The following is a 27,355-nucleotide window of genomic DNA, read 5'->3' on the forward strand; positions in this document are numbered from 1 at the left end:
TAGCAGTTGATTATATGCATTATCTGTCATGATTATTTAGGATAATAACTCTAGGGTCTGAGAGGCAGGGTATATTTGTACTAATATTCTCATGTGGCTCTATGGGTTAAGGATCCGGCATTGTCACTGCAGAGGCGTGTGTTGCTTCCCGGCTCAGGTTCAGTCACTGGCCTAGGAACCTCCACATGCTATTGATGCAGCCAAAAAAAAAAAAGAAAGAAAGAAAGAAAGAAAAAATATATAGGTTTCAGCCTGACTTTGACTTTCTCTTGTCCAGCACATGTTTGTTCTTCGGGAGCGCCCTGAAACAGTGTTAATAGATCTTATTCAGAGGACAAAGGATGCAGTAAGAGAGCTGGACAATCTGCAGTATCGAAAGATGAAGAAACTCCTTTTCCAGGAGGCACATAATGGACCAGCAGTAGAAGCACAGGAAGAAGAAGAGGTAATAATTTAGAAACAACTCAAATATCTGAGCTCTTTTCATCAGCTTCTTTGTTTATGCGGCTCCTTTGCTTATGCAGCTTGTCTTTTACATCACAAATTTGTTAAGTCATTGCTTCCCAGGCTGTGTTTTCTTAACAATGGTCCTGTAATATCCCAGGTAGAAAAAAAAGGTTTTAGATCCTTAAAACCCAATCCCTTCATAGTGCACATGGGCATATAAAAAGATCTACAAAGTCTTGTATTAAAGAAACCTGTTCAACTTTATTTAATCTAGTCCCTCTCAGATTTCCTGGCCACTGAACCCTTTTTTGGTATTTGTCTAATTCCATGGTACATGCCTTTGAAAGTGCCTGAAATTATAGATTCTGGAAGTTGACAGTACTCACTCCAAATCATTAGAAAGTTACCAAGCATGCTGTTCTGTCACCGGGGACACCTGATTCTTCACAGTTCTTTATAGTTTCATTCTGTCTACTCAGTTCTAAAACACTCAGTGGTTAACTCACTGTAGGTAGTGGCATTTGGGTTCAGATTTAAATATCTTTCACTCTCAAGGTCAAATTCTTTCCAAGGTCAAGTTGCCTTTTAGGAAGAATAGAAATACAAATTTACCATAGAAATGTTACAGAAATTTATCACATGGAAATAAGTATATAAAACTTCTTTTTTACTATAAATATTTTCAGTTTTCTTCTTTGCTCCTGTCAGAATTCCAGAGCTTTGGGGTTTTATTTTTTTTAATACTCTTTTACAGTAAGAGAAATCATTTTACATTCTAAAACTAAGAGCAGCAGTTACCTACTTTTCTTTTTAACAGCACTATATAATTAACAAACTATAAAATGCAAGATTTTCTTAATCTGTACCTTAGGGGTTTTTGTTTTGCTTTTTAGTTCTTATGGTAGTTATTTGAAAATTGTTTGGGGCTATTTTAGATATATGAAATAAAATTGTGAAATTAATAAAATTTTCATTTAGTTAAATCTGTAACATCTCTATTAGGCTAAGGATATAAGAAAAGTTCCTACAGGAGTTGCCGTTGTGGCTCAGCAATAACAAATCTTACTAGTATCCGTGAGGATGTGAGTTTGATCCCTGGCCTCGCTCAGTGGATTAAGGATCTGGCATTGCCAAGAGCTGTGGTGTATGTCGCAGACATGGCTCTGATCCTGTGTTGCTGTGGCTGTGATATAGGCCAGTAGCTATAGCTTCCATCCTGTTCCTAGCCTGGGAACTTCCATATGCCAAGGGTGCGGCCCAAAGAAAGAAAGGAAAAGAAAGAAAAATTCCTACACACTCACACACCCCATATGTCTGTATTTATTAAATTTTTCATATCTTACAGAATTTTGGTATGGTAAGACAACTATAATGTTGGTACCCAGGTACCATGGCTTGCCTGGTATTTTCAGAAAAACTTTGTGATTGAGATTAAATATATATGTAATATGTAATTTTTAATTTACAGAAAAATAGAAATTAGTATTAAATTATTTGGTAGTAGAAAGATAGGCTAGAGAATCTATTTTAAGGAAGAAAGAAAAATATACTAACAAAAGGCTTCAAAAAATAACAACTAAAAGGAGCGTAATAAAAAAAATGATAGCTAAAGGAGTATTTTTTCTTAAGGTTGGGGCTTGTTTTAACCATGGAAATCATTGAGAAAGAAGCAGAATCTCTATAAAGACCCCATGAGATATATGGTAAAAATGGGTTTCAAAAAATGTCAAACAATTTAGAGAAAATGCTATACTTTGGAAATAACCCAAAATTGATGGACTGATGACTCACATGATTGCTTGGGGTTTTGATATTTACCTATTGGTCATTTTAATTTGTTTTTCTATTAACAGTTTGTTGACTTTCTGGTCTCAGCAAGTAAGGAAATTTCTCATAATAGACCTCTAGCTTATTTTCTGAAAACTGTGCGCAATGCAGTGTGCTTTGTGTTTATATTCTAGAAATCAAGGAGTTTTCTTGTAGCACCATGGGTTAAGGGTCTGGTGTTGTCACTGGAGCGGCTTAGGTCGTTGCTTTGGTGTGGGTTCAGTCCAAAAGAGATGTAGATGTTTGAATCTAATGTTCTTTCTCCTTAGGAACAAGATCATGGTGTTGGACGGACAGGAACAGTGAATAGTGTTGGAAGTAATCAGTCTATTCCCAGTATGTCCATCAGTGCCAGTAGCCAAAGCAGTAGTGTTAACAGTCTTCCCGATGCCTCAGATGACAAGAGTGAGCTAGACATGATGGAGGGTGACCACACAGTGATGTCTAATAGTTCTGTCATCCATTTAAAACCTGTAAGTATTTGGGTTTCAGTGAAAAAAATTTCAACTTCAGGAGTTCCCGCCGTGGCACAGCGGAAACAAATCCAACTGGAAACCATGATGTTGCGGATTCAATCCCTGGCCTCGCTCAGTGGGTTAAGGATCCGGTGTTGCCGTGAGCTGTGGTATAGGTCACAGATGCAGCTTGGATCTGGCATTGTTATAGCTCTGGCGTAGGCCGACAGCAACAGCTCCAATTAAACCCCTAACCTGGGAACCTCCATATACCATGGGTTTGGTCCTCAAAAGACCCCCAAAAAAAAAATTTTTTTTTTTGTATTAAAGAATGCTTCTTTAATGTCACAGATTTCAGTATCACCTAAAAAGTTGTTAGGCACAATAGCTAAAATGTACAACAAACCAGGTGTTCTCAATAGATGAATGGATAAACAAACCCATGGTATATACATATAATGAATTTTATTCATCTATAAAAACGAAAGAATTTCTGGTACTGCTACAGCAACATGAGTGACCTTGAAAATATTATGCTAAGTGATATGTAAAAAAATATTGTACAATTCCAGTGCATGAAGTGTCTAGAATAGGCATTCACAGAGACAGAAAATAGGTAAGAGGTTACCAGAGACCAAGTGGAGGATGAAAAAGGGAGTTTTTGCTAATGGGTGTAGAGTTTCCATTTGGGGTGATGGCAAAGTTTTGGAAATAGTAGTAATGGTTTCACAGCATTGAAAATATAATTAACACCACTGAATTGTACATGTAAAAATGATTAAAATGGTAAATTTTACATTACAAATAATTTTAACACACACAAAGCTTTTAGGAATGACTTAGTTAAGTAGTTGTATTATTTAGGGGCAAATCCATGTTTAATTGTTACATTCTTAGGCAAGAGGATCAGCCATAAGAAAGTTTATTTCCACAATTAGTTGTTTGCTAATTGACTTCAGTTAATGAACTAAGGTATACATAAGGAGAGACAACAGTTCTTAAAATTTTTATAACTATTTTTTGTTTGCTTATCTTGGGCAAATGGCAAAAGTATTATAAAGATTTTTTAAGCTATATTACTACTTCTAAAACCCAAAAGGCAGGATTTCCCACTGTGGCTTAGGGGGTTGAGAATCTGACATAGTTCCATCCCTGGCCTCGCTTAGTGGGTTAAGGATCCTGTGCTGCTGCAGGCTGCCATGTAGGTGGCAGATGCAGCTCAGATCCAGTGTTGCTATGGCTGTGCATAGGCTGGCAGCAGCAGATTCAGTTTGACCACTAGCCTGCTAATTTCCATATGTCACAGGTGCGGTCCTAAAAAGAAAAAATGAAATAAAACCCAATAGGCCTAGAGTAATTAATTTTATTCTATTTAAAATTTTGGCTGCATGTTTTATTATCTTTATTTTTAAGTTATAGTAAAGCTTTTAAATTTTGCTTTTAATGAGTAGTATATAAATCTACCCTTAAACGTTTCTTTATCCTCTGTATGTGCTGTTTCATACAGAGGAAATAATGTCTCTTGATTCAAATTATATTGAAAGTAAAATGTCAGCATCTGCAATTTTTGTTTTTGCTTTTTAAATTATGTCTTAAATTTATTGATCAAGTTGTCTTTAAACTTCAGTTTTCCTGAAAGTTCACATGAACTGTATTTGTTCACCTCAGACACTATTGTCTCTTTTCTTGGCTTAGGAGGAAGAAAATTACAGAGAAGAGGGAGATCCTAGAACAAGGGCATCAGATCCACAGTCTCCGCCCCAAGTATCTCGTCATAAATCACACTACCGTAATCGAGAACACTTTGCTACTATTCGGACAGCATCACTGGTATGTACTACCCTGAATTAGAAGTATATTTTTCATTTTGGGCTTTGGCATCTATGCTGTAGTATAATTGTATCTTCTTTTCTTTTTTTTTTCCCCTGTACTTGGAGTTTATTTTGCAAGATATTTATTCAACATTTAACTACCTTTTATGAGAAAGATATTATACAAAGCACTCTGTGAGACATTAAGCCAATAATGTCTTCAAGATTTGTACACAGATGTATACACAGAAGAATTCCTTGGTGGCCTCCTGGGTTGAGGATCTCTGTTGTCACTGTTGTGGCTAAGGTGGCTTGGGTCATTGCTGTGACATGGGTTCATTCCCTAGCCCAGGAATTTTTGTATGCTGTGGGTGCTGCCAAAAAAAAAAAAAAAGAGGTTGTACACACAAATAACTAATATATTAGAATATATTAAATGCTTAAGAGGGCTACACGGTACTAAATAGGAATTCATATAACCTTTGATTCGGGGCATAAAGGAAGTATTTACAAAACAAATCATTTGAGCTTTTAATAATGACTAGTTTTAGGCACAGGAGAGAGGAAAAATGTTATTTCCACCTAGGATTAGACAGGCTAACCAAAATGAGGGAGGGTGTTTGGGAAATACCTAGTAATCCAATTTGATAAACTCAAAATGTTGTTCTTCTGATTTCCCAAGTAATAAAAGTGGATTATTTATCCATTATAAGGATATTGTTATACTGGGGTATTTTTAACCCCGATCACTCATGTATATAGGATGAAAACATAACAAAGGATAGGAGGGTTAGAAAGAAATTACATTGAGATATCAAAGGGAAAATAGGTTATTAGAAAATATGACAAAGAAAAAAAATCTATGGGAGTTATCTGAGTTATCAACTAGCAGATTTTATGAATCCCTTGCTGTGGCCCATGAATCTGAATGACATTTGGGGTCAAGAACACCATCTTCGGAGTTCCCTTTGTGGCACAGTGGTTAATGAATCTGACTAGGAACCATGAGGTTGCGGGTTCGATCCCTGGCCTTGCTCGGTGGGTTAAGGATCCAGTGTTGCCGTGAGCTGTGGTGTAAGTCACAGGCACGGCTCAGATCCCGAGTTGCTGTGGCTCTGGTGTAGGCCAGCAGCTACAGCTCCGATTAGACCCCTAGCCTGGGAACCTCCATATGCTGCGGGAGCAGCCCTAGAAAAGGCAAAAAGACAAAAAAAATAAAAAAGAACACCATCTTCCACCAAAAGTCAAGTCATTCCACTATTCTATAACATGTAAATGACTCTTTGAAGATAGCAAGTAGCAAAGATTGCCTAATTTTTTCATGACTTTTAAAATAAATACCTGGATAGGGGCCCAGCTCCTGGGAAGACGTATTACTTGGCATATATTAAATGTTTCCCATGCAAGTCTTCTATCTCAAATTTTGGCTCTCAGAATAATTAAAGGTACTCTTTTGTTATGGATTTAGAAGACTTTAAGATCCATATCCTTAAGTCTAATAATTCCATTTATTTCAAATAAAACATTAAGAGAATAGGTAGATTTGTGTACAAAGATAAACATAGCTATATTATTCAATATTATTACCATATCTCAGTGTAATTTCTTCTGCCTTGAATTTTTTTCATACAGTAAAATGCATAGATCTTTGGTATTCAATTTGAAGTTTTTAGTGGTACATACTATGTTAACCATCAATTTAAAAAAAAAAAAAGATTTGGGAGTTCCCGTCGTGGCACAGTGGTTAACGAATCCGACTAGGAACCATGAGGTTGCGGGTTCGGTCCCTGGCCTTGCTCAGTGGGTTAACGATCCGGCGTTGCCGTGAGCTGTGGTGTAGGTTGCAGACGCCGCTCGGATCCCGCGTTGCTGTGGCTCTGGTGTAGGCCGATGGCTACAGCTCCGACTGGACCCCTATCCTGGAAATCTCCATATGCCGCGGGAGCGGCCCAAGAAATAGCAAAAAGACAAAAAAAAAAAAAAAAGATTTGGAGTTCCCATTATGGCTCAGTGAATTAAGGACCTGATGCTCTCTCTGTGAGTATGCAGTTTCAATCCCTGGCCTTGCTCAGTGAGTTAAGGATCCAGCGTTGCCACAAGCTCTGGCATAGGTTGCAGATGCTGCTCAGATCTGGTGTTGCCAGGCTGTGGTGTACATAGACCTCAGCTGCAACTCCAATTAGACCCCTAGCCTGGGAACTTCCATATGCCTCAGATGCGGCCATAAAAAGAAAAGGGAAAAAAAAAGATTAAAATTTCTTGTTATCCCAGAAAGTTCCCTCATACTGTCCTCTAGTCAGTTCTCTACTCTCATGACCACCATTTTCTGTCTCTTCACTACTGTTAGTTTTAACTATTTTTGGATTTCATATAAATGTAATCACACAGAATGTGCCCTTTTTTTTTTTTTTTAATATGGAAATTCCTGGGCCAGGAATTGAACCCTTGCCACAGCAGCAACCCAAGCCAGTACAGTGATAAAGCCAGATGCTTAACCTTTTATGCCACAAAAGAACCCCACAAAGAATATACTCAGTGTTTTTGAAACTCATCTATATTATGTTCATCAAAGTTCATTCTTTTTTATTACTGTAAATAGTTTTCCATTGTGTGTCTATACCCAAATTTTAAAATCCATTCTTCTGTTGATAAACACTTGGCTTGATTCCCATTTGGGGCTTTGCATATAGGTTGCTGATTCTTATACAAATCTTTGAGTAGAGTTGCTGGAGTTCCCAAGTGACACAACTGGATCTCAGAGGCGTCTCTGGAGCTCTGGGACACAGGTTCAGATCTCTAGCCTAGCCCAGTGGGCTGGGCATCCTGTGTTGCCACAGTTGCTGTGTAGGTCTGGATCTGATCCCTGTCCTGGGTACTCCATATGCCGCAGGACAGCCAAAAAAGGGGGGATAAAAAAGAGTAGAATTGGAGTTCCCATCATGGCACAGCTGAAACAAATCTGACTAGGAACCATGAAGTTGTGGGTTCAATCCCTGGCCTTACTTAGTGGGTTCAGGTTCAGGTGTTGCCGTGAGCTATGGTATAGGTCACAGACGAGGCTCGGATCTGGCGTTGCTGTGGCTCTGGTGTAGGCTGGTGGCTGTAGCTCTGATTAGACCCCAACCTGGGAACCTCCATATGCTGTGGGTGTGACCCTAAAAGACCAAAAAAAGGAAAGAAAAAAGTAGAATTGCTGGGCCATGGGTGTGTGTGTGTGTGTGTTTAACTTTCTAAGAAACTGTCAAGCAGTTTTCCAGAATGGGTATACCATTTCATATGCCCATCAGCAGTGTATGAGAGTTCCAACTGTTCCATATCCTCTCCAGTATTTGGTGTTGTCAGTCTTTTTTATTTTAGCCATTATAGTGGGTGTGAAATGGAATCCTATAGTGGGTTTTTAGGGTATTTTTGCATTTCCCTATGATTAAAGATGTCATAATAAGCACCTTTTCATGTGCTTATTGTCTGTTCATATATCTTCTTTAATAGAGTATCTCTTCAGGTCTTTTGCCTGGTTTCTTTTTTTTTTTGGTCTTTTTTTGCTATTTCTTTGGGCCGCTCCTGCGGCATATGGAGGTTCCCAGGCTAGGGGTCAAATCGGAGCTGCAGCCACAGGCCTACGCCAGAGCCACAGCAACGCGGGATCCGAGCCGCATCTGCGACCTACACCACAGCTCACGGCAACGCCAGATCGTTAACCCACTGAGCAAGGGCAGGGACCGAACCCGCAACCTCATGGTTCCTAGTCGGATTCGTTAACCACTGCGCCACGACGGGAACTCCTTGCCTGGTTTCTTACTTAGATGTTCATATTTTTAATATTGATTTGTAGGAGTTCTTTTTGTTTTGTTTTGTTTTGTTTTTTTTCAGTCATGCCCATGGCATGCAGAAGTTCCTGGGCCGGGAATTGAATCCAGGCTTATAGCAGAGACAACACTAGATCATTTAACTCTTAGGCCACTGGGAAACTCCTAGGAGTTCTTTATATATAGAAACAAGTATTATATCTCATATATCTTGCAATTATTTTTTCTTCATCTGTGATTTACCTAGTCTTTTTCTTATCTTGATAAGAGGTTACAATTTTTTAGTTTTAAATTCCAATTTAAACAACCCAATTAAAATATAGGTAAAAGGAAGTTCCTATTGTGGCTCAGTGGTAACGAACCCAGATAGTATCCATGAGGATGTGGGTTTGGCCCTGGCTTCACTTGGTGCATTAAAGGATCCATTGTTGCCGTGAGCTATGATGTAGGTCACAGACGAGGCTCTGATCCTGCATTGCTATGGTTATGGTGTAGGCTGGTGGCTGCAGCTCCAATTTGACCCCTAGCCTGAGAACTTCCCCAGCTTGGCACAGGGGGTAAAAGATCCAGCAGCTGCAGCTTTGATTTAATCCCTGGCCTGGGAACTTTCGTATGCCACGGGTGCAGCCATAAAATTTTAAAAAAGAAAGAAAACAAAGAACAGGTACTCAAATAAGTATAAGTTCACAGCAGCACTGTTCACAATGCCAAAAAGGTGGAAGTAGCATGGATGTTTACCAGTGGATGAATGGATAAATTATGGTGCACACGAATAATAGAATATCATTTAGCTATAAAAAGAAGTGAAGTACTGATACATGCTATACAACAATGGATGAATCTTGAAAACATGCTAAATGAAAGAAGCCAGACACAAAAGGTCATGTATTATATGACTCTATTTATATGAACTATTCAGAGAAGATAAATCCATAGAGATAGAAAATAGATTGGTGGTTACCAGAAAGGGAAAAGGAAGAGCAACTGCATTAACAGGTGCAAGGTTTTCTTCTGAGGTGATAAAAATGTTTCACAACTAGATAGAGGTTGTGGTTGTCTGACATTGTGAATGTACTAAATGCTACTGAGTTGTTCATATAGTTTTAAATTAGTTTTGGAGTTCCCGTCATGGCTGAGCAGAAACGAATCTGACTAGTATCCGTGAGGACGCAGGTTCAATCCCTGGCCTCGCTCAGTGGGTTAAGGATCTGATGTTGCCATGAGCTGTGGTGTAGGCCAGTGGCTACAGCTCTGATTCAGCGCCTAGCCTGGGAACCTCTATATGCCATGGATGTGGCCCTAAAAGGACAAAAAAAATTAAAAAATAAATATGTGAATTTGGCCTCAAAAAATCCAACTTGTACCTTTTTTCTTCTTTATTCTCCTTTTTTGTTCTTTTTTCCACTTTTCTTCTTTATTGTCAGTGCTTTTTGTGTCCAGCCCAAGAAATACTTGCCTACCCTGGGGTCATGAAGATGTTTTCTTCTGTTTTATGACTCTGGGTTTTTTGTTTATGTCAAATGATTCTTTTCAAAGTAATTTTTGTATATAGAGTGATATAGGAGTCAAGATTTTTGTTTTTATATACAGAGAACCAGTTGTTTAAAAAGAATTTGATGATAATACATTATTTCCTCTTTGAATTAACTTGACTTTTTGTTGGAAAATCAATTGACTAAATATGTGCCGGTCTACTTCCATCTTTTATTCTGTTGCTTTGATCTATGCAACCTATCCTTTCACCAGTAGCACACTGATTACTGAAATGTGTATCTTCCAACTGTTTTCCCCCTCAAGATTGACCATTTTAGGTCCTTTACGTTCTCATAAAAATTTTAGAACCAGCCTATTTCTTTAAAAGACCTTTTGGAGGGAGTTCCTGTTGTGGCTCAGTGGATACCAAAATGACTAGTATCCAGGTTCAATGCAATTCGACCCTTAGCCTGGGAACCTCCATGTGCCACAGGTGCAGCCCAAAAAAGAAAAACTTGCTGGAAATTTAATTGGAAACTGCTTGCTGGAATCTCTTACAGTAATTGCCTACATAATTAATAGTAGAGTGGTCTAAAATGCTTCTAAAAGAAAAATGTTTTGCTGTATTTTATTCTTTTCTCTCCACTGTTTTTGTGCCTAGGTTACAAGGCAAATGCAAGAACACGAGCAGGACTCTGAACTTAGAGAACAGATGTCTGGCTATAAGAGAATGAGGCGACAACATCAAAAGCAGCTAATGACTCTGGAAAATAAGCTAAAGGCTGAGATGGATGAACATCGCCTTAGATTAGACAAAGATCTTGAAACACAGCGTAATAATTTTGCTGCAGAAATGGAGAAACTTATCAAGAAACATCAGGCTGCTATGGAAAAAGAGGTGGCTGATTCAGTATTAATAATTTATTTATTCTACCTCGTTAACTATCTCAGAATTAACCAAGATGGCATTTTGGTGGTAGGATATCTTTTCTCCAAAACCAAGCACATCAGTTGGGGACAAGAAGAAAAATTTATGTATGACATGTATAATATCAAGTACTGAGTCTGGGAACTAACAGATGTGAGATTATTTCCTGAGAGTGATACTTTTGTAGTATCACTGTGGGTAAGTCATGCAACCATTCTAGGTCCTCGGTACCCTGAGTATCTGAGGAGTTTGTTAATCATCTATCAACAGGTGATATGGGTCTCAAAAAATCGTTCATGATTTTCTTCTCTGCTTGTTTTTTTAAATTTATAGCAGCATTTTAATATGAAACCTTCTAATGTTTTTGATATCCCATCAGTTAAATTTTATTTTGATAGTCAATCTGTCAAGTAAAATGTAAGCTTCTTAGTAAATTCACACAATAACTAGAAATACATCTGAGGCATTATTTATCATGGTTACCATGTTCATCAATGCCCCAAAAAAGAACTGCTCTTTCATAATAGTACAGAATTTGACAGAATAATTTATGGAGTAAATAAATATTTGACTTTGAAGTACTTTGGTAAAAGAGTGTATAGATATTTAGAGTTCTCTTGGGCATTGGATAGTATTTATAATAACTTGGGAAGGGTCAGCTATTAATATATTTAGAAAAAGAATTCATGAAATAGGATGTACAATATGATTGCACATATTTATTTAAAATGTAGGTATGCGGGAGTTCCCGACGTGGCTCATTGCTAACAAACCTGACTAGTATCCAAGAGGAGGATGCAGGTTCGATCCCTGGCCTTGCTCACTGGGTTGAGGATCCTCAAGTTGCTGTGGCTGTGGTGTAAGCCGGCAGCTGCAGCTCTGATTTGACCCCCAGCCTGGGAACTTCCATATGCCTCAGGCGCAGCCCTAAAAAGCAAAGAAATAAAAAGAGAAAAAATTAGGAAGGGTGTGCACCAATGTATTTATGTTGGTTGTCTCTTGTTGCTAAAATCCTGTAAGTTTTTTTCCTTGGTGTTTTTCTATATTTCTTAAATGATCTACAATAAATATACATTACATATATAATCAGAAATAAAACAGTATGATACATATATCTAATATTGTCATATAGTTTAATATATAAAAGGTCAGAGTTTAAGTTGAAGATGAATGTATTATATTACTTAATATATAAGTCAATCCAGATGAAAAATCATGATCTAATTATATTTGTGAATAAATATGTATTTTTCTTACTGAGGGAGGGCTTTTCTTGTTAAATGTTTTTAGAAAGGTGAAAACATTTTGATTCGGTAAAAGATCACCATTTTAAAGATGAATTCCATTTTATTGGTTCTCTGAAATTCAAATAATAAGGATGCTGAATAATACTTAATAATTTGAATATTCTTATTTTAGTAGTGCTTATACTGATTTTATGTTTTTAGGGGGAAAAAAATATCCTTAGTGGTATGTATTAAACTGCTGCTTTGAATCAGTCTATTTATTTAATTTGATCCATTTGTTTAAATTTTGTATAGGCTAAAGTGATGGCCAATGAGGAGAAAAAATTTCAGCAACATATTCAGGCCCAACAGAAGAAAGAATTGAACAGCTTTTTGGAGTCCCAGAAAAGAGAATATAAACTTCGAAAAGAACAGCTTAAAGAGGTACTTTTTTTTTTTTTAAAACAAGTTCCTGAGCTAGGGGTCAAGCCACAGCCACTATAGAAGCAATACTGAGTAGTTACATTGTGAGCCACATGGGAAGTCCATGAGGTACTTACAAAAATTTTCAAGCCAGTTATCTCTTTACCGATTTTATCTAGTGATAGTGATCAACTCATAGAACCATTAGGCTAAATCAAATATGTATTTATGTTTATCAATTCAAAGAACTATTAGGATAAATTTTTCTTTTGTTGCTTGTGATGTATACCAATTTGAATGAAGGCATTGATTGTTATCAGTTACTCTTCAATAGACTGCAATCCTCAGTTGAGTAGGATCTAAAAAGTATCACTCCTAAAAATTATATTTTATTTATAATAACTTTCCTATGCACTTACTAAATAACTGACTCAAAAGAAATAAAATACTTGAGCTGTGAGAAGCCACACATTCCCTTTTTTAAAAGTAGACTCAGAAGATAACTATAATTTGTTCTTATTCCAGTTTTAACATAGAGTAATGATAAGAGGCATATTTGCTCATCGCATTTCCTTAAATAGCAAAACACAGTGATACTTCTTTCATAACACCATGATTTCATATTTATTTGCCCTCTGTGTGCTGCATTTTTTAACTTTTTTCTTTTTTCTTTTTAGAGCCAAACCTGTGGCATATGTAAGTTCACAGGCTAGGGGCCAAATAGGAGCTGTAGCCAGTGGCCCACACCACAGCCACAGCAACACCAGATCTGAGCCTGTCTATGACCTACACCACAGTTCATGGCCCCACTGGATCCTTAACCCACTGAGTGAGGCCAGGGATCGAACCTTCATCCTCATGGATGCTAGTCAGATTTGTTTCCGCTGAGCAACAACAGGAACTCCTGAACTTCTTTTAAAAGCAGATGTAATCTGGAATTCCTGTCGTGGCGCAGCGGAAATGAATCTGACTAGGAACCATGAGGTTGTGGGTTCAATCCCTGGCCTCGCTCAGTGGGTTAAGGATCCAGCATTGCCATGAACCTGTGGTGTAGGTCCTAGACACAGCTTGGATCTAGAATGGGCTGGCAGTAACAGCTCCCATTAGACCCCTAGCGTAGGAACCTCCATATGCCGCAGGTGCGGCCCTAAAAAGACAAAAAAAAAAAAAAAGCAGATGTAATCTTAACTTTGAAGAAAGGCTTGATTGTTCCAAGCAGTTTCTTAAAGGGGTTATTTATTTTAGATAGTAGTTAGGACAGAAAAATGATATGTCTCAATTTAGACCCCCTTTTACAGCCTAATTGAAATTTTTAGTCCTTGTAACTAATTATTAGGGTACTGATAAATTAATTGATCTTGATAAAATAATAGGAATCTCTTTGCTAGCAATGCTTTTGTGTAGGAATTTGGTTTATAATCAGATATGTATATAAGTCTTTTTACAGACATGTTGGTTCTAAAATTGCTGCCAACTAAGCTTCACTGAAAAGATTTTTTTAACTCTAAAAGGTGTAACCTTCAGTACACTTCCATGACTATAATAAAAAAGATCTGAAATCTATACTAGCAAATTGGGTTTGAAAATACTGGCAATAGGATTGCCAGTTGTAAGTAAATATTCAACAAAATGCAGTTTTACAGATCCATTTCCCAGTGAAATGAAATTTTAGTTTTCTGGTTGCATTGCTTTAGATAATCCTTTAAGCATATAACATGTAGCCCAACTAATAAATTCCTTTTCTTTTAGAAGCTACATTTCATTTAAAATAATGATTTTTAGCGTAGAGGAATGTACATAGTAGAATCTTTGTGGGTAAGTTCCCTAGCAAAAGATTTTGAAAAAGATACTCAGGTGATTCTTTATGTATGTGCCTTGTCTCTTCCCATGTACACATATGCCCTTAAGTTGAGAACTGCTAATTTCTGTGATTTTTAAAAATGTGTTTGAAGGAGTTCCCATTGTGGTGCAGCAGAAGTGAACCCAACTGGTAACCACGAGGTTGCAGGGTTCGATCCCTGGCCTCACTCAGTGGGTTAAGGATCCAGCATTGCCATGAGCTATGTTCGGATCCTGAATTGCTGCAGCTGCGGCTTAGGCCGGCAGCTGTCACTCTGATTCGACCCCCTAGCTGGGAACCTCCATATGCTGTGGATGTGGCCCTAAAAAGCAAAAAAAAAAAAAAAAAAAAGGTGTTTGAATATCTGATGAACTAAAGTTATAAAGAATGGATCTCACATAGACCAGCGGCTGAAGCTCCAGTTCAACCCCTAGCCAGGGGATTTATATATGCTGCAGATGCAGCCCTGAAAAAAAAATAATTGATCTCTTTCTTAAAAACAGGGAAAGGACCATAAAGTTAATAGTCTCTGAAAAATTATCTTATACTTAGGAAAGATGGCTCACTTATATCATTTGCAATATTGATGCTTTTTAGGTTGAAAATATATTAGTATTATCTTTCTAGAATTTTCTTCATTTAGTGCATTGCCAGTGTTCTCATCTTGCCTAATATAAATACGTTTTCATTTAGGTTGTTTGTAAGATAACGTTTTATTTACTTATTTAGTCTTTTTAGGGCTGAACCCATGGTGTATGGACGTTTCCAGGCTACACGTTGAATCAGAGCTATAGCTGCTGGCCTACACCACAGCCACAGCAACGCCAGACCTGCAGCCTACACCACAGCTCATGGCAATACCAGATCTTTAACCTACTGAATGAGACCACGATTGAACCCACATCCTTGTGGTTACTAGTGGCATTCACTACCATTGAGCCACAATGGGAACTCCAAATAATATTTTAAATGCTATACAAAAGCACTGGTTTTGATTTATTTAGTGGTTGTTAATGCCTGGTATTAAATACCTTTCATAAAGATCTCTGTTTTCCCATGGTTTTGTTGATTTTCCATTTAATTCTTAATTCTTTTATATTGAGTCCATCCATAATATTGCCAAAAGCTTAATATTTAGAATGTCAGAAACCAAGAAGTAACACATAGTTGTATTTTAGCCCTAATTTTAATTCATAGAAATCTTTTTTATCTGAAAGCCTTTTGTCTCTTCTTGGGAAGGATTTAAAGAAAAATATGTTGTATTTCATTTACCAATATTGTACGCTTTTAAAGCTAGGAACAATTTGGAGTTCCTGTGTAGCTCTGCGGGTTAAGTATCCATCGTCACTACGGTGGGTTGGGTTGCTGCTGTGGTACAGGTTTGATCCCTGGCCCAGGAACTTCCACATGCTCTGAGTGTGGTCAAAACAAAACTAGGAACCATCATAGGTGTGGCTGTGTAAAGCTGAAAGGTATGCATGTGTTCTAGTATACATTTCTATTTTTCTGTCCTACTTCATGCGTAACTCAAGAATAGGGAAATACTAGCCACCTCCTTAAGGTCATTGTCCTGCCTTGAGCATTAGAAAGGACACAATTGGAGTTCCCGTCGTGGCGCAGTGGTTAACGAATCCGACTAGGAACCATGAGGTTGCGGGTTCGGTCCCTCACCTTGCTCAGTGGGTTAAGGATCCAGCGTTGCCGTGAGCTGTGGTGTAAGTCGCAGATGTGGCTCGGATCCCGCATTGCTGTGGCTCTGGCGTAGGCTGGCAGCTACAGCTCTGATTCGACCCCTAGCCTGGGAACCTCCATATGCCGCAGGAGCGGCCCAAGAAATAGCAAAAAGACAAAAAAAAAAAAAAGAAAGAAAGGACACAATTAAGTACTTTTATTTAAATGTATCAGATATCAAATGGTATATTCACGTAGTTAATTTTTGTGTATTTTGAGCTGAGTTGTCTTTTGTGTTGCCAGGAGCTGAATGAAAATCAGAGCACCCCCAAAAAAGAAAAACAGGAGTGGCTTTCAAAGCAGAAGGAAAACATACAACATTTCCAAGCAGAAGAGGAGGCTAATCTTCTACGGCGTCAGAGACAATACCTAGAGCTGGAATGCCGTCGCTTCAAGAGAAGAATGTTGCTTGGGCGACATAACTTAGAGCAGGACCTTGTCAGGGAGGTAAGTTTGAAACCAGAATCTCTCCTGAAAATACGTCACTCACTTCCCAGCCTCAGAGTCTTTGCACTTGTACTTCCCTTAGCCTGAATTATTCTTCCCTGGGTTACCTTCCTCCCTTCATGTATCTTAGATGTCACCTCCTCAGAAATGCCTTCCCTGATCTCCAGTCCTCCTCTTCCTTTTTTGAATGTTCTTTGTATTTCTCTCTCTTGCACGCATATGCTTTTTTAGGAGGGAAGACTCTCTTCATGCCTAGAATAGAAGTTTTATGAAATTACTGGTTTTGTTTAGGTCTTTATATCCCTAGTATTTGTTCCATAGTGGTATTTGATATGTATTTATTAAATAAATATTAAGTCTGTGGACGAGGGAAGTATTCATTTTTAAATATGTTAAAATTAACTGGATAATTTATGCCTTTTGATTTGCAATGAGTGCCATGAAATATGTGTTACCACTTAGCATATTTTTATAATCACATAATTTTTTTTGTTTTATTGGAGTTAATTTACAAGGTTATGATAATTTCTGCTGTACAACAAAGTGACCCAGTCATGCATATATACATATCCATTGTCTCTGAGATTCTTTTCCCATATAGATTATCGCACAATACTGAGTAGAGTTCTAAGTCCGTGAGTCTGTTTCTATTTTGCAAATAAGTTCATTTGTGTCCTTATTTTTAGATTCCACATATAGGTGACATCATATGATGTTTTTCTTTCACTATCTAACTTCACTTAGTATGATAGTCTCTAGGTCCATCCATGTTTCTGCAGATAGCATTGTTTCATTCTTTTTTAATGGCTGAGTAATATTCCATAGTGTATATGTACCACATCTTCTTTCCATTCTTCTGTTGATAGACATTTAGATTGCTTCCATGTCTTGGCTCTTGTAAGTGCTGCTATGAACATTGGGGTGCATGTATCTTTTCGAATTACAGTTTTCTCTGGATAGATGCTCAGGAGTGGGATTGCTGGATCATTTGGTAGTTCTGTTTTTAATTTTTTGAGGAACCGCCATATTGTTTTCCATACTGGTTGCATGAGTATACATTCCCACCAACAGTGTAAGAGGGTCCCCTTCTCTCCACACCCTCTCCAGCATTTTTTATTTGTAGACTTTTTGGTGATGGCCATTCTGGTTGGTGGTAATCATAGTAGTTTTGATTTGCATTTCTCTAATAATTAGTGACATAGAACATCTTTTCATATTTTTTTGGCCATCTGTATCGTCATTGCAGAAATGTCTATTTTAGATCTTCTGCCCATTTTTTGATTGGATTGTTTGGGGGTTTTTTTTGGGGGGGGGGGTTTTTGTCTTTTTTTTTTGTCTTTTTTGTTGTTGTTGTTGTTGTTGTTGTTGTTGCTATTTCTTGGGCCGCTCCCGCGGCATATGGAGGTTCCCAGGCTAGGGGTCGAATCGGAGCTGTAGCCACCGGCCTACGCCAGAGCCACAGCAACGCGGGATCCGAGCCGCGTCTGCAACCTACACCACAGCTCACGGCAATGCCGGATCGTTAACCCACTGAGCAAGGGCAGGGATCAAACCCACAACCTCATGGTTCCTAGTTGGATTTGTTAAGCACTGCGCCACGACAGGAACTCCCCTGAATTTATTTCTGATAGTGATTTAAAATAAGCTTCAAGGAGTTCCCGTCATGGTGCAGTGGAAACAAATCCGACTAAGAACCATGAGATTACGTGTTCAATCCCTGGCCTTGCTCAGTGGGTTAAGGATCCAGCATTTCCATGAGCTGTGGTGTAGGTTGCAGACATGGCTTGGGTCTGATGTTGCTGTGGCTATGGTGTAGGCCAGCAACTATAGCTCCAATTGGACCCCCTAGTCTGGGAATTTCCATATGCTGCTGATGCGGCCCTAAAAAGCAAAAAAATAATAATAATAAGCTTCAAATATAGCATAATTGTTCAAATTCACTGATAATTCAGGAAATTCAGATTAAAACAGTTGCAGCAATTAAATAAGAACAGTTTAGGAGTTCCCATTGTAACTCAGCAGAAATGAGTCTGACTAGCATCCATGAGAATGCAGGTTCAATCCCTGGCCTCACTCAGTGGGTTAAGGATCCAGTGTTGCCGTGAGCTGTGGTGTAGGTTACAGACACAGCTCAAATCTGGCATTGCTGTGGCTGTGGTGTAGGCCAGCGGCTACAATTTCCTAGCCTGGAAATTTCCATATGCGACGGGTGTAGCCCTAAAAAGACAAAAAAAGAGAGAGAACAGTTTAAAAGACTGGCAACACTGAGTCCTAGTCCATTATATTATTAGGTGAAGAAAGCACATTACATCCCTAAAATGTATATTGTTACTCAGTTTTAAAACTGTATGTTTTTGTATAATAGATGTTTCATGATAAGCATGGGGAAGTTTGGGAAGCATTTGCTCCACATGTTGGCTTCTGGAGAGAGGGTTTGCAGAGGCAGAGGGGGCAGGTTTGACTTCTACGTTGTTTGAGTGTTGTGCACTTGTTCTTTTTCATCTGAAAAAAAGAATTAGAACATTTATTGAGCATCATGTTCTAGGTATTGTACTGAGAACTTTCCATTTATGAACTCAGTTAGTTCATCCTCGCATTAAATCTGTGAAATAACTAAGGCAAGGACGTAGTGCTTGTAAGTATTAGAGCCAGGATTTAGAACATAGGCAGTCTCGCTCCAGAATCCTTGTTCTTATCCACTACACTGTCCTGGGTGTTGTATGTAATAGAATTGAATAGGATACTCTGAAGAAATTCAAAGGGAGTTTCCGCTGTGTTGCAGTGGGTGAATGGTCTGGCTTGTCTCTGTGGAGGCGCCGGTTCGATCCCCAGCGTGGCCCAGTGTTGCTGTAGCAATAGTGTAGGTGCTGCTTTAGCTCAGATTCAGTCTCTGGCCCAGGACCTTACATGTGCGGCTGAAAAAGTAAAAAAAGAAATTCAAAGTTCTCTTCAAATGTAAAATCAGAAGACAGATAAAGAAGGAAAGGAAGAAAGAAGGGCATTAAGCCTTTTCAAACATATTTGATATGTCTTACATTTATTGTATAAAATAGTATTAATGGACTAGTAAATGAAAATAATTAGCGCTGCTAATTGCCCATTTACTACACTAAAGATCATAAAATCTAATATTTACTAGGCAGTCATTATTGAATCTGAGGATTGCGTCTATTTTCTGGTTAGTCTGTTTCTTGGGATTTTTTTTTTTTTTCGGGCATTGCACAGCAATGAATTATACCTTTGTCTTTTGTGTTACGGATTAGGAGTTAAATAAAAGGCAGACTCAAAAGGACTTAGAGCATGCCATGCTGCTGCGACAGCATGAATCTATGCAAGAACTGGAGTTCCGCCACCTCAACACAATTCAGAAGATGCGCTGTGAGTTGATCAGATTGCAGCACCAAACTGAGCTCACTAACCAGCTGGAATATAATAAGCGAAGAGAACGAGAACTGAGGCGAAAGCATGTCATGGAGGTTCGACAACAGCCTAAGAGTCTGAAGGTACTTTTAGCCTAAGCTTCTTGACAGAGGGAAAAGAGATAAAAGGTATCCATATAAGCAGTAAAAGTCTAAGATAAAATTGAATAAACTTTTTTCTTTTCATTTTAAGCATGTTTGGTTAGTTTTAATATGGATGTCTGTAGCTACCAACTTTTCCACATGTATTTCTCAGTAGAGTACAAAAAATTTTAACTATGGGAAATGCCATAACTAAGAACCAAAATTCTTATTTTAACATACCCACAAGTCCAGTGCTGGTATTATAGTCTACATGTTAACTTACCAACATATTGGCTTCTTTTTTGTTCTAAGAAATCCAGTTTTGGAATCTTATTCACTCTGAATGTAATTTGTATCCCCCTCACAAAAGAGTAAATTTCTAATCAGTACAGCAGCTAGTGAATGAAAAATGCCTTTTTACCTCCTCTCCTTTCATTGTCTGTACTCATCTTAAGAGGACTAGTGGAGTTATCACAGTATTACTCTCATTCTGCTTATTTTTTTTTTATGTGCATGAATAGTTGGATTATGTATATTTTTTAATTAGCACATCAGAATGGAGCTAGTTGGTATATGCCCTCCCCCAAACAAATAAAGAAAGACAAGCATTAGTGATATATAATACCAAAGGACTTTAAATTTTGTATTTGCTTTGTATAGAGGAATTCATTCACATGGTATGAAATTCAAAAGACACCAAAGTATATTATAAAGGTAAAGGTTTCCGTCTTTTTCCTCGTCCCTCTAGCCACCTCATACAGTCCCCACCACCAAATTTAACCAGCGTTAACAATTCTGATAAATTTTCCAAGTTTATGATTTGTGATAAATATTTAAAAGAGCATATTCACATGAATCATAATAAACAAAACTCATCACTATATGTAGGCTCACCTCCATAGCAGCATGTCAGTTAATATGCACATGTCTACATAGTTTAAACTGTTACTTAAATCCAGGAAGCCCAGGTCCCACAGTATTTACTTTTACACCTACCCCCTTTTTAAAACTAATTGAACTCTAAAAATGGTTCATGATCTTATTTGAATTACTGTCCTGGAGTAAAATGAAATTCATTCACAGGAGTAATCTGTGTCAAAATCTAGAAGCTACACCACACCCAATGGTACCTCTGATTCCCACTCAGCTTCACTCAAATAAGCTGTCCTAAACAAAGTATAGAAGCAAAGTTAAGATGTTTTTACCTTTTCCTTACGAACCTGAGTAAAATTTCACTTTGCTGTGTTTTCAGAACACCTAATTAACATCATTTCGCAGTAGTTTATGTTGACTGCTCACATAACTTTCTTTAGTCGTTGCTTTAGAAAACCAGATTGATAACAATTTTTCAAATTTATTTTGTCTTTGTATTAAAGTCAGCAGCACCCAGCAGTAAACCAAACCAAAAGCTTGTTAGTTTTCTGTAGTCATACCATAAAGCTGATATGACCATTTCTGTAGGACTTAGCATAGAGTTGTTTGGTGTTTAACCATTCCTTTCTGTTTCTTCTTGTTACCTTTTCAGTTTGAAAGCTTGTCAACTCTAGTGTTATCTTCACAGATACTATACAAAAAGTGAGGAGAAAAATGTTTTACAATCACAGTCAGACATTGAATAAATGCCTCCTTCTGATGACAAATGACCTCAAGATTTTCCATTAAGGAGAATGTTCTGTTACTTTAGTAGGGAAGAAAATCACCATGTTCATTTTAGTTATGTATTTCTATCTGCTTACTCAATTTGAGCAAAAGACTTGATTTTAACACCAGGTTATCCCATTTTTATTTACCTAATTAATAGGTGCCTGTTCCAACTTTCTTCAGGACTTTAAAGGAGGGTAGGGGGACTTCAGTTTGGGCACTTATGTAAGTTGATAGGATTTGGGGGGTTGGGGTACCATGTCTAGGGAATGGATTGGATACATACCTATTGCCTACCCTGTTGTTTCTTTATCTACTGTCTCTTAACTCAAATTGTTTTATCTCGGAAATATTTATGTAGTTCATGTCTGTTATCATTACCCCAAGAAGGGTTGTCGTCGTCCCCCCCTTGCCCTATAACTTTTATTTGACCTTTGAAAGATTGCTTAGCTTGACTGATTTTTAGGCTTTTGCTTGTGGTTTCAAAGAATAAGCCTTTACTAAGTATGTCTTCACATAGTTTGTCCCCTTAAGGAAAAGACAGTTATAATAGCAGTATTAGTCGGTTACTAATACCTTACTTATTTGGGATCTGTCATAGACTGTTGTAGTTGGAGTTGAGATTGTCATTAAAAGAAATTGGAGGAGCTCCTGCTGTGTGGCTCATGGGGGGTCGGCAATGTCTTGGGAGTGCTGGGACATAGGTTTGATCCCTGGCCCAGCACAGTAGGTTAAGGATCTGGCTGCTTAGTTCACTGCTGCAGCTTGGATGTTATCCCTGGCCCAGGAGCTCCATGTACTGCAGGGCGGTCAAAAAAAAAAAAAAGGGAAAGAAATTGGAGCAAGATGTCTCAGATAAGGAACAGCAAATATGTTTATTTTCTGCTTCAGAGATCTGATAAAGTTTTGCCTGGCCAATAAACTACTTTTACATCTACTGTACTTTAATGCATGAGAATACATTTTAATTTTCTATAATCAATATATACAGTAATCAAAGTTAATTTTAATATTTACCTATAACTGAATTTACTAGCATAATAGTATTACTTGAAATCTCATGAAAAATGAAGTTCTTGGAATTCTTGTGGTGCAGAGGATTTAGGATCTGGCATTGTAACTGCAGTGGCGTGGGTTCGCTCCCTGGCCCAGAAACTTCCATATGCTGCAGGTACAACCAAAAAATAAGAATGAGGTTCTTAATATTCTAATGTTTTAAATTAGAGTTTTTGTTACAAAAATGCATAGAATCTAATGATCTGGCCTAATAGCAAAGTGGAAAAGTACTGTACCTGAAACCTTATGATTTGACCTTTTGTCTTCCTCTCTCTTTCTCCTAGTAGCTTTATTTTTATATAAGCCATATGCCATATATTAAAGATTATATACATCTCTTTTTTTTTCCTTCCCAGTCTAAAGAACTCCAAATAAAAAAGCAGTTTCAGGACACCTGCAAAATACAAACCAGACAGTACAAAGCATTAAGAAATCACCTACTGGAAACTACACCAAAGAGTGAGCACAAAGCTGTTCTGAAACGGCTCAAGGAAGAGCAAACCCGGAAGTTAGCCATCTTGGCTGAACAGTATGACCATAGCATTAATGAAATGCTCTCCACACAAGCTGTGAGTTTGTTTTTATTAGACAAGATGAATATAGTGCCCCTTTCTTTGCACCACTCGAATGAAATCCTAGCAATTAAAATACTAGTTAGAGATGATGGCTCTCCTGCAGCCTGGAAAATAGTGATACTGGTCTGTATTTTCTTGTTTTCAGTATTGCTTAGAAGTAAGCATGGTTTATATAGAATTCTCATTGATACATTTAGATATAAGGTTCTGAATAGACTCTCTGTCAGTACCTCTCAGGTGTTTAGCACACATCACAATGGTATAGCAAGATTAGAGCAGCAGCTTTGATAAGCAGTGGGCAGGAGTAATACTATATTGGGAATCTAAATGGTCACATTTTAGTGTATGCAAATACAAATATTTTCTATGTAAGTTTTACAAACTTTTTCTTTTTTTTTGCTATTTCTTTGGGCCGCTCCCACAGCATATGGAGGTTCCCAGGTTAGGGGTCATATCGGAGCTGTAGCCACTGGCCTGTGCCAGAGACACAGCAACGCCGGATCGTTAACCCACTGAGCAAGGGCAGGGACCAAACCCGCAACCTCATGATTCCTAGTTGGATTCGTTAACCACTGCGCCACGACGGGAACTCCACAAACTTTTTCTTAAGAGACCAGATGGTAAATACTTTAAGTTTTGTGGGCTAGGATATAAAATTGAGTATATTACATGGGTACTTATATAGCCATTTAAAATATAGGAGTTCCAGGGAGTTCCTATCATGGCTCAGCATAACGAACCCTAGTAGTTTCCCTGAGGATGTGGATTCAATCCCTGGCCTGGTTCAGTGGGTTAAGGATCCAGTGTCGCCGTGAGCTCTGGTGTAGGTCACAGATACAGCTTGGATCCCAAGTTGCTGTGGCTATGGCATAGCCCAGCAGCTGCAGCTCCGATTTGACCCCTAGCCTGGGAACTTCCATATGCTGCAGGTATGGCCCTAAAAAGACAAAACAATATACACACATAGACAGGAGTTCTGGAGTGCCTGTTGTGGCTCAGCATTAATGAACCCTACTAGTATGTATGAGGATTCAGGTTCAATACCTGGCCCCACTCAGTGGCTTAAGGATCCGACATTGCCATGAACTGTAGTGTTGGTTACAGTTGTGGCTGGGATCTGGCATTGCTATGGCTGTGGCATAGGCCAGCAACTGCAGCTCTGATTCGACCCCTAGCCTGGGAAGTTCCATATGCTTCAAGTGCAGCCCTAAAATATATATATATATTTATGAGTTCTCACATGGCTCAGCAGGTTAAGGATCCAGCATTGTCAATACAGTGGCTCAGGTTGCTGCTGTGGTGTGGGTTCGATCCCTGGCCTGTGAACTTCTGCATGCCATAGGCATGGCCAAAAAGTTCCTGTTGTGGCACAGCAGAAACAAATCCAACTAGGAACCATGAGGTTGTGGGTTCGATCCCTGGCCTCACTCAGTGGGTTAAGGGTCCAGCATTGCCATGCGCCGTGGTATAGGCCGGCAGCTGTAACTTCAATTCAACCCCTAGCCTGGGAACCTCCATATGCCACGGGTGTAGCCCTAAAAAAGCAATAAAATAAAGTAAAATAAAATGAAAATCAAAGCCATTCTTAACTAGTGGATTATAAAATTAATTAGCTAAACAGGCAACTGCCCTGATTTGGCCTGGAGGCTGTAGTTCTGTAGTTATTTCTATTGCAGAGAAGAGATTCACTCTTATAACACCTTATCAGATTGTAGATTTTTCTTAAGGAAAATATGGTTATTCAGGCATCCTCCAAATAGCTTATGATAGCTTTTATCTTCATAATATTATCATTGGTTACTGTGCCTTCCTTTTTCAGAGATGTTCACCCCAAGATACAAGAGAGAACAATTGTGTTTTCTACAAAATAGTAATATCTTTTCTCACACTTCCTTTCCATAGGTCATGAATAGATAACTCACAGTAGGATATGTCTTTTTCTTTCCTCTCTTTCAGCTACGTTTGGATGAAGCACAGGAAGCAGAGTGCCAGGTTTTGAAGATGCAGCTGCAGCAGGAACTGGAGCTGTTAAATGCATATCAGAGCAAAATCAAGATGCAAGCTGAGGCACAACATGATCGAGAGCTTCGGGAACTTGAACAGAGGGTCTCTCTCCGCAGGGCACTCTTAGAACAAAAGGTATAAGTTATAGAAGGAATTTGATTGTGCTACTATTTGCTTTCATCAGAAACAGTTTATATATACATTTTCATATTGACGGAGGTAGCTTTAAATTATTCTCACAATACCATATTTCCTTAATTCTAATTTTGGTAATGTTTTTCTTTAAAGTTAGTGATTCAGTAATGAACCTTATAATTAATAAATTCTAAACATCAGGGGAATATAGTTAAGTAGTAATTGCTAGAGGAAAGATGTAGGGTTATGTGAAGATGGTAGACTTGTGAGAGAGTAGCTCTAGCTCCATGTTCCTCACTCTTCACCCCCCTTTTTTTTGTGGCTGCTTCATGGGCCAAATCCTGATTCCTGGGCCAGCAATCACATCCAAGCCACAGCTGTGGCAATACTGGATCCTTTAAACCACTGTGCCAAGCCAGTGGTCGAACCTCATCCTGGTGCTGTGGAAACGCTGATCTTGTTGCACCATAACAGGAACTCCTTTCTTCACTTCTTTTGTGCATCTACCTCTACCTAAAGAGGATGGAGAAAAACTTGGATAGAGAAGGAAGAGAATTAGTGATTGTCTAAGAGAGGCAAAGGATCTGGAATATATACTTTACTCTTGTATCCCCATCCTGGAACTGTACAGATTGGTGGAATAGTAGGGGACAGAAGATAAAAGCAGTTCCACACAGTTCAGTGAAGTCAGGCTGAAAATGTTAATTCTAGACGTAAGGTTTTATTGGTTTTTATTTATTTTTTATTTTACTTTTTTTTCTCAGATACATTAGAGAATATAACTAGAATCCCTGAATTCAATTCCACTCATTAAGATAGCTCTGTGTGTGTGTATGTGTGTTGGGGGAAAGCTGATGTGAAAAGATTTTTAGATTTTGACAGAGGAAGAGAGGAAGGGCATTTATGATGACGAGTAGTAGAAATCAGTTGTATCCAGAATTCAGAGCTATGTTCCAGAATTCCTGAGCCATTTACTTCCCAAGAGCTGATAGTCTTAGGTCCATTGGTTCTTTGTAAGTTAGCACTTGCCTAAGTTATTAAAAGCTGTCATGGTTTCTGGGCTATAAGTTTTCCTCTGTTTTCTACAGTTCTTGTGATAAAAACAGAATGCCTTATTAAATTTAAAAAGTAGATTTTTAAAAAACCAACCTAGGGAGTTCCTGTCGTGGCTCAGTGGTTAACGAATCCAACTAGGAACCATGAGATTTCGGGTTCGATCCCTGGCCTTGCTCAGTGGGTTAAGGATCCAGCATTGCTGCCGTTGTGAAGCAGGTTTGATCCCTGGCCTGGGGAAGTAACTTCCACATGCTGTGGGTGTTGCCAAAAGAAAAAAAAAAAAAACCACCTAAATAAAATGTTACTCTCTTTCTGACACTCTCTTTACGGGCTTCTTTGAGAAGTACTTGCTTCTAAAAATTATCTCGCTTGTGTTTCTCATTCAAGATGGGTAAACACATGTAAATGTTGAGAAAAATGTAGTTTGTACCATGTATAGATTTAATAAATCTATATCTAAAGTTCTCTTATGCTTCAAAAAATTACCTGAAATGAAAACTTCCTGAAATATTTCAGGGATAGTGTTAGGAGAGAAATATTGGTACTATTACAGTCAGCCCCATATCTGTGGGTTCTGCATCCCCAGATTCACCTAGCCTGACTGAAAATATTTAGGGGGGAAAAATTCCAGTAAGTTCCAAAAAGCAAAACACGCAATTTGCTGCATGCCTCGGCAACTATTTGCATAGCATTTACATTGTATAGGGTATTATAAGTAATCTAGAGATGACTTAAAGTATGGTGGTATGTGTGTAGCTTCCATGCACATACTATACTATTTTATATTAGGGACTTAAGCATCCTCTGATTTTGGTATCTGAAGGAGGGTTCTGGGACTGTTCCACTAAGGATACTAGGGTGGGACTGTGTGTTTGTATTTTTAGCTCCACCTAGTGGTTACTAATTAAGATCTTAGATACAATCTTCAATATGTGAACCCAAAACCTACATCTTCCACAAAGCCTAGTAAA

At 38.3% G+C, this 27,355-nt stretch overlaps 1 protein-coding gene across 2 annotated transcripts in view; it reads left to right on the forward strand.

The window, feature by feature from the left end:
* Positions 1-27,355, forward strand: part of TAOK1 (TAO kinase 1) — a 150,513-nt gene that overhangs the window by 108,668 nt on the left and 14,490 nt on the right. For both annotated transcript variants that reach the window (XM_047756604.1, XM_047756605.1), the window contains 9 exons: positions 278-445; positions 2,544-2,747; positions 4,425-4,559; positions 10,481-10,717; positions 12,289-12,417; positions 16,211-16,414; positions 19,678-19,917; positions 22,971-23,183; positions 25,146-25,328. In XM_047756604.1, coding sequence (XP_047612560.1) covers positions 278-445; positions 2,544-2,747; positions 4,425-4,559; positions 10,481-10,717; positions 12,289-12,417; positions 16,211-16,414; positions 19,678-19,917; positions 22,971-23,183; positions 25,146-25,328 — 1,713 coding nt within the window. The remainder of the gene's footprint in view (positions 1-277; positions 446-2,543; positions 2,748-4,424; positions 4,560-10,480; positions 10,718-12,288; positions 12,418-16,210; positions 16,415-19,677; positions 19,918-22,970; positions 23,184-25,145; positions 25,329-27,355) is intronic.

Source organism: Phacochoerus africanus, chromosome 14, assembly GCF_016906955.1.
Source record: "Phacochoerus africanus isolate WHEZ1 chromosome 14, ROS_Pafr_v1, whole genome shotgun sequence".
Classification (NCBI taxonomy): Eukaryota; Metazoa; Chordata; class Mammalia; order Artiodactyla; family Suidae; genus Phacochoerus; species Phacochoerus africanus.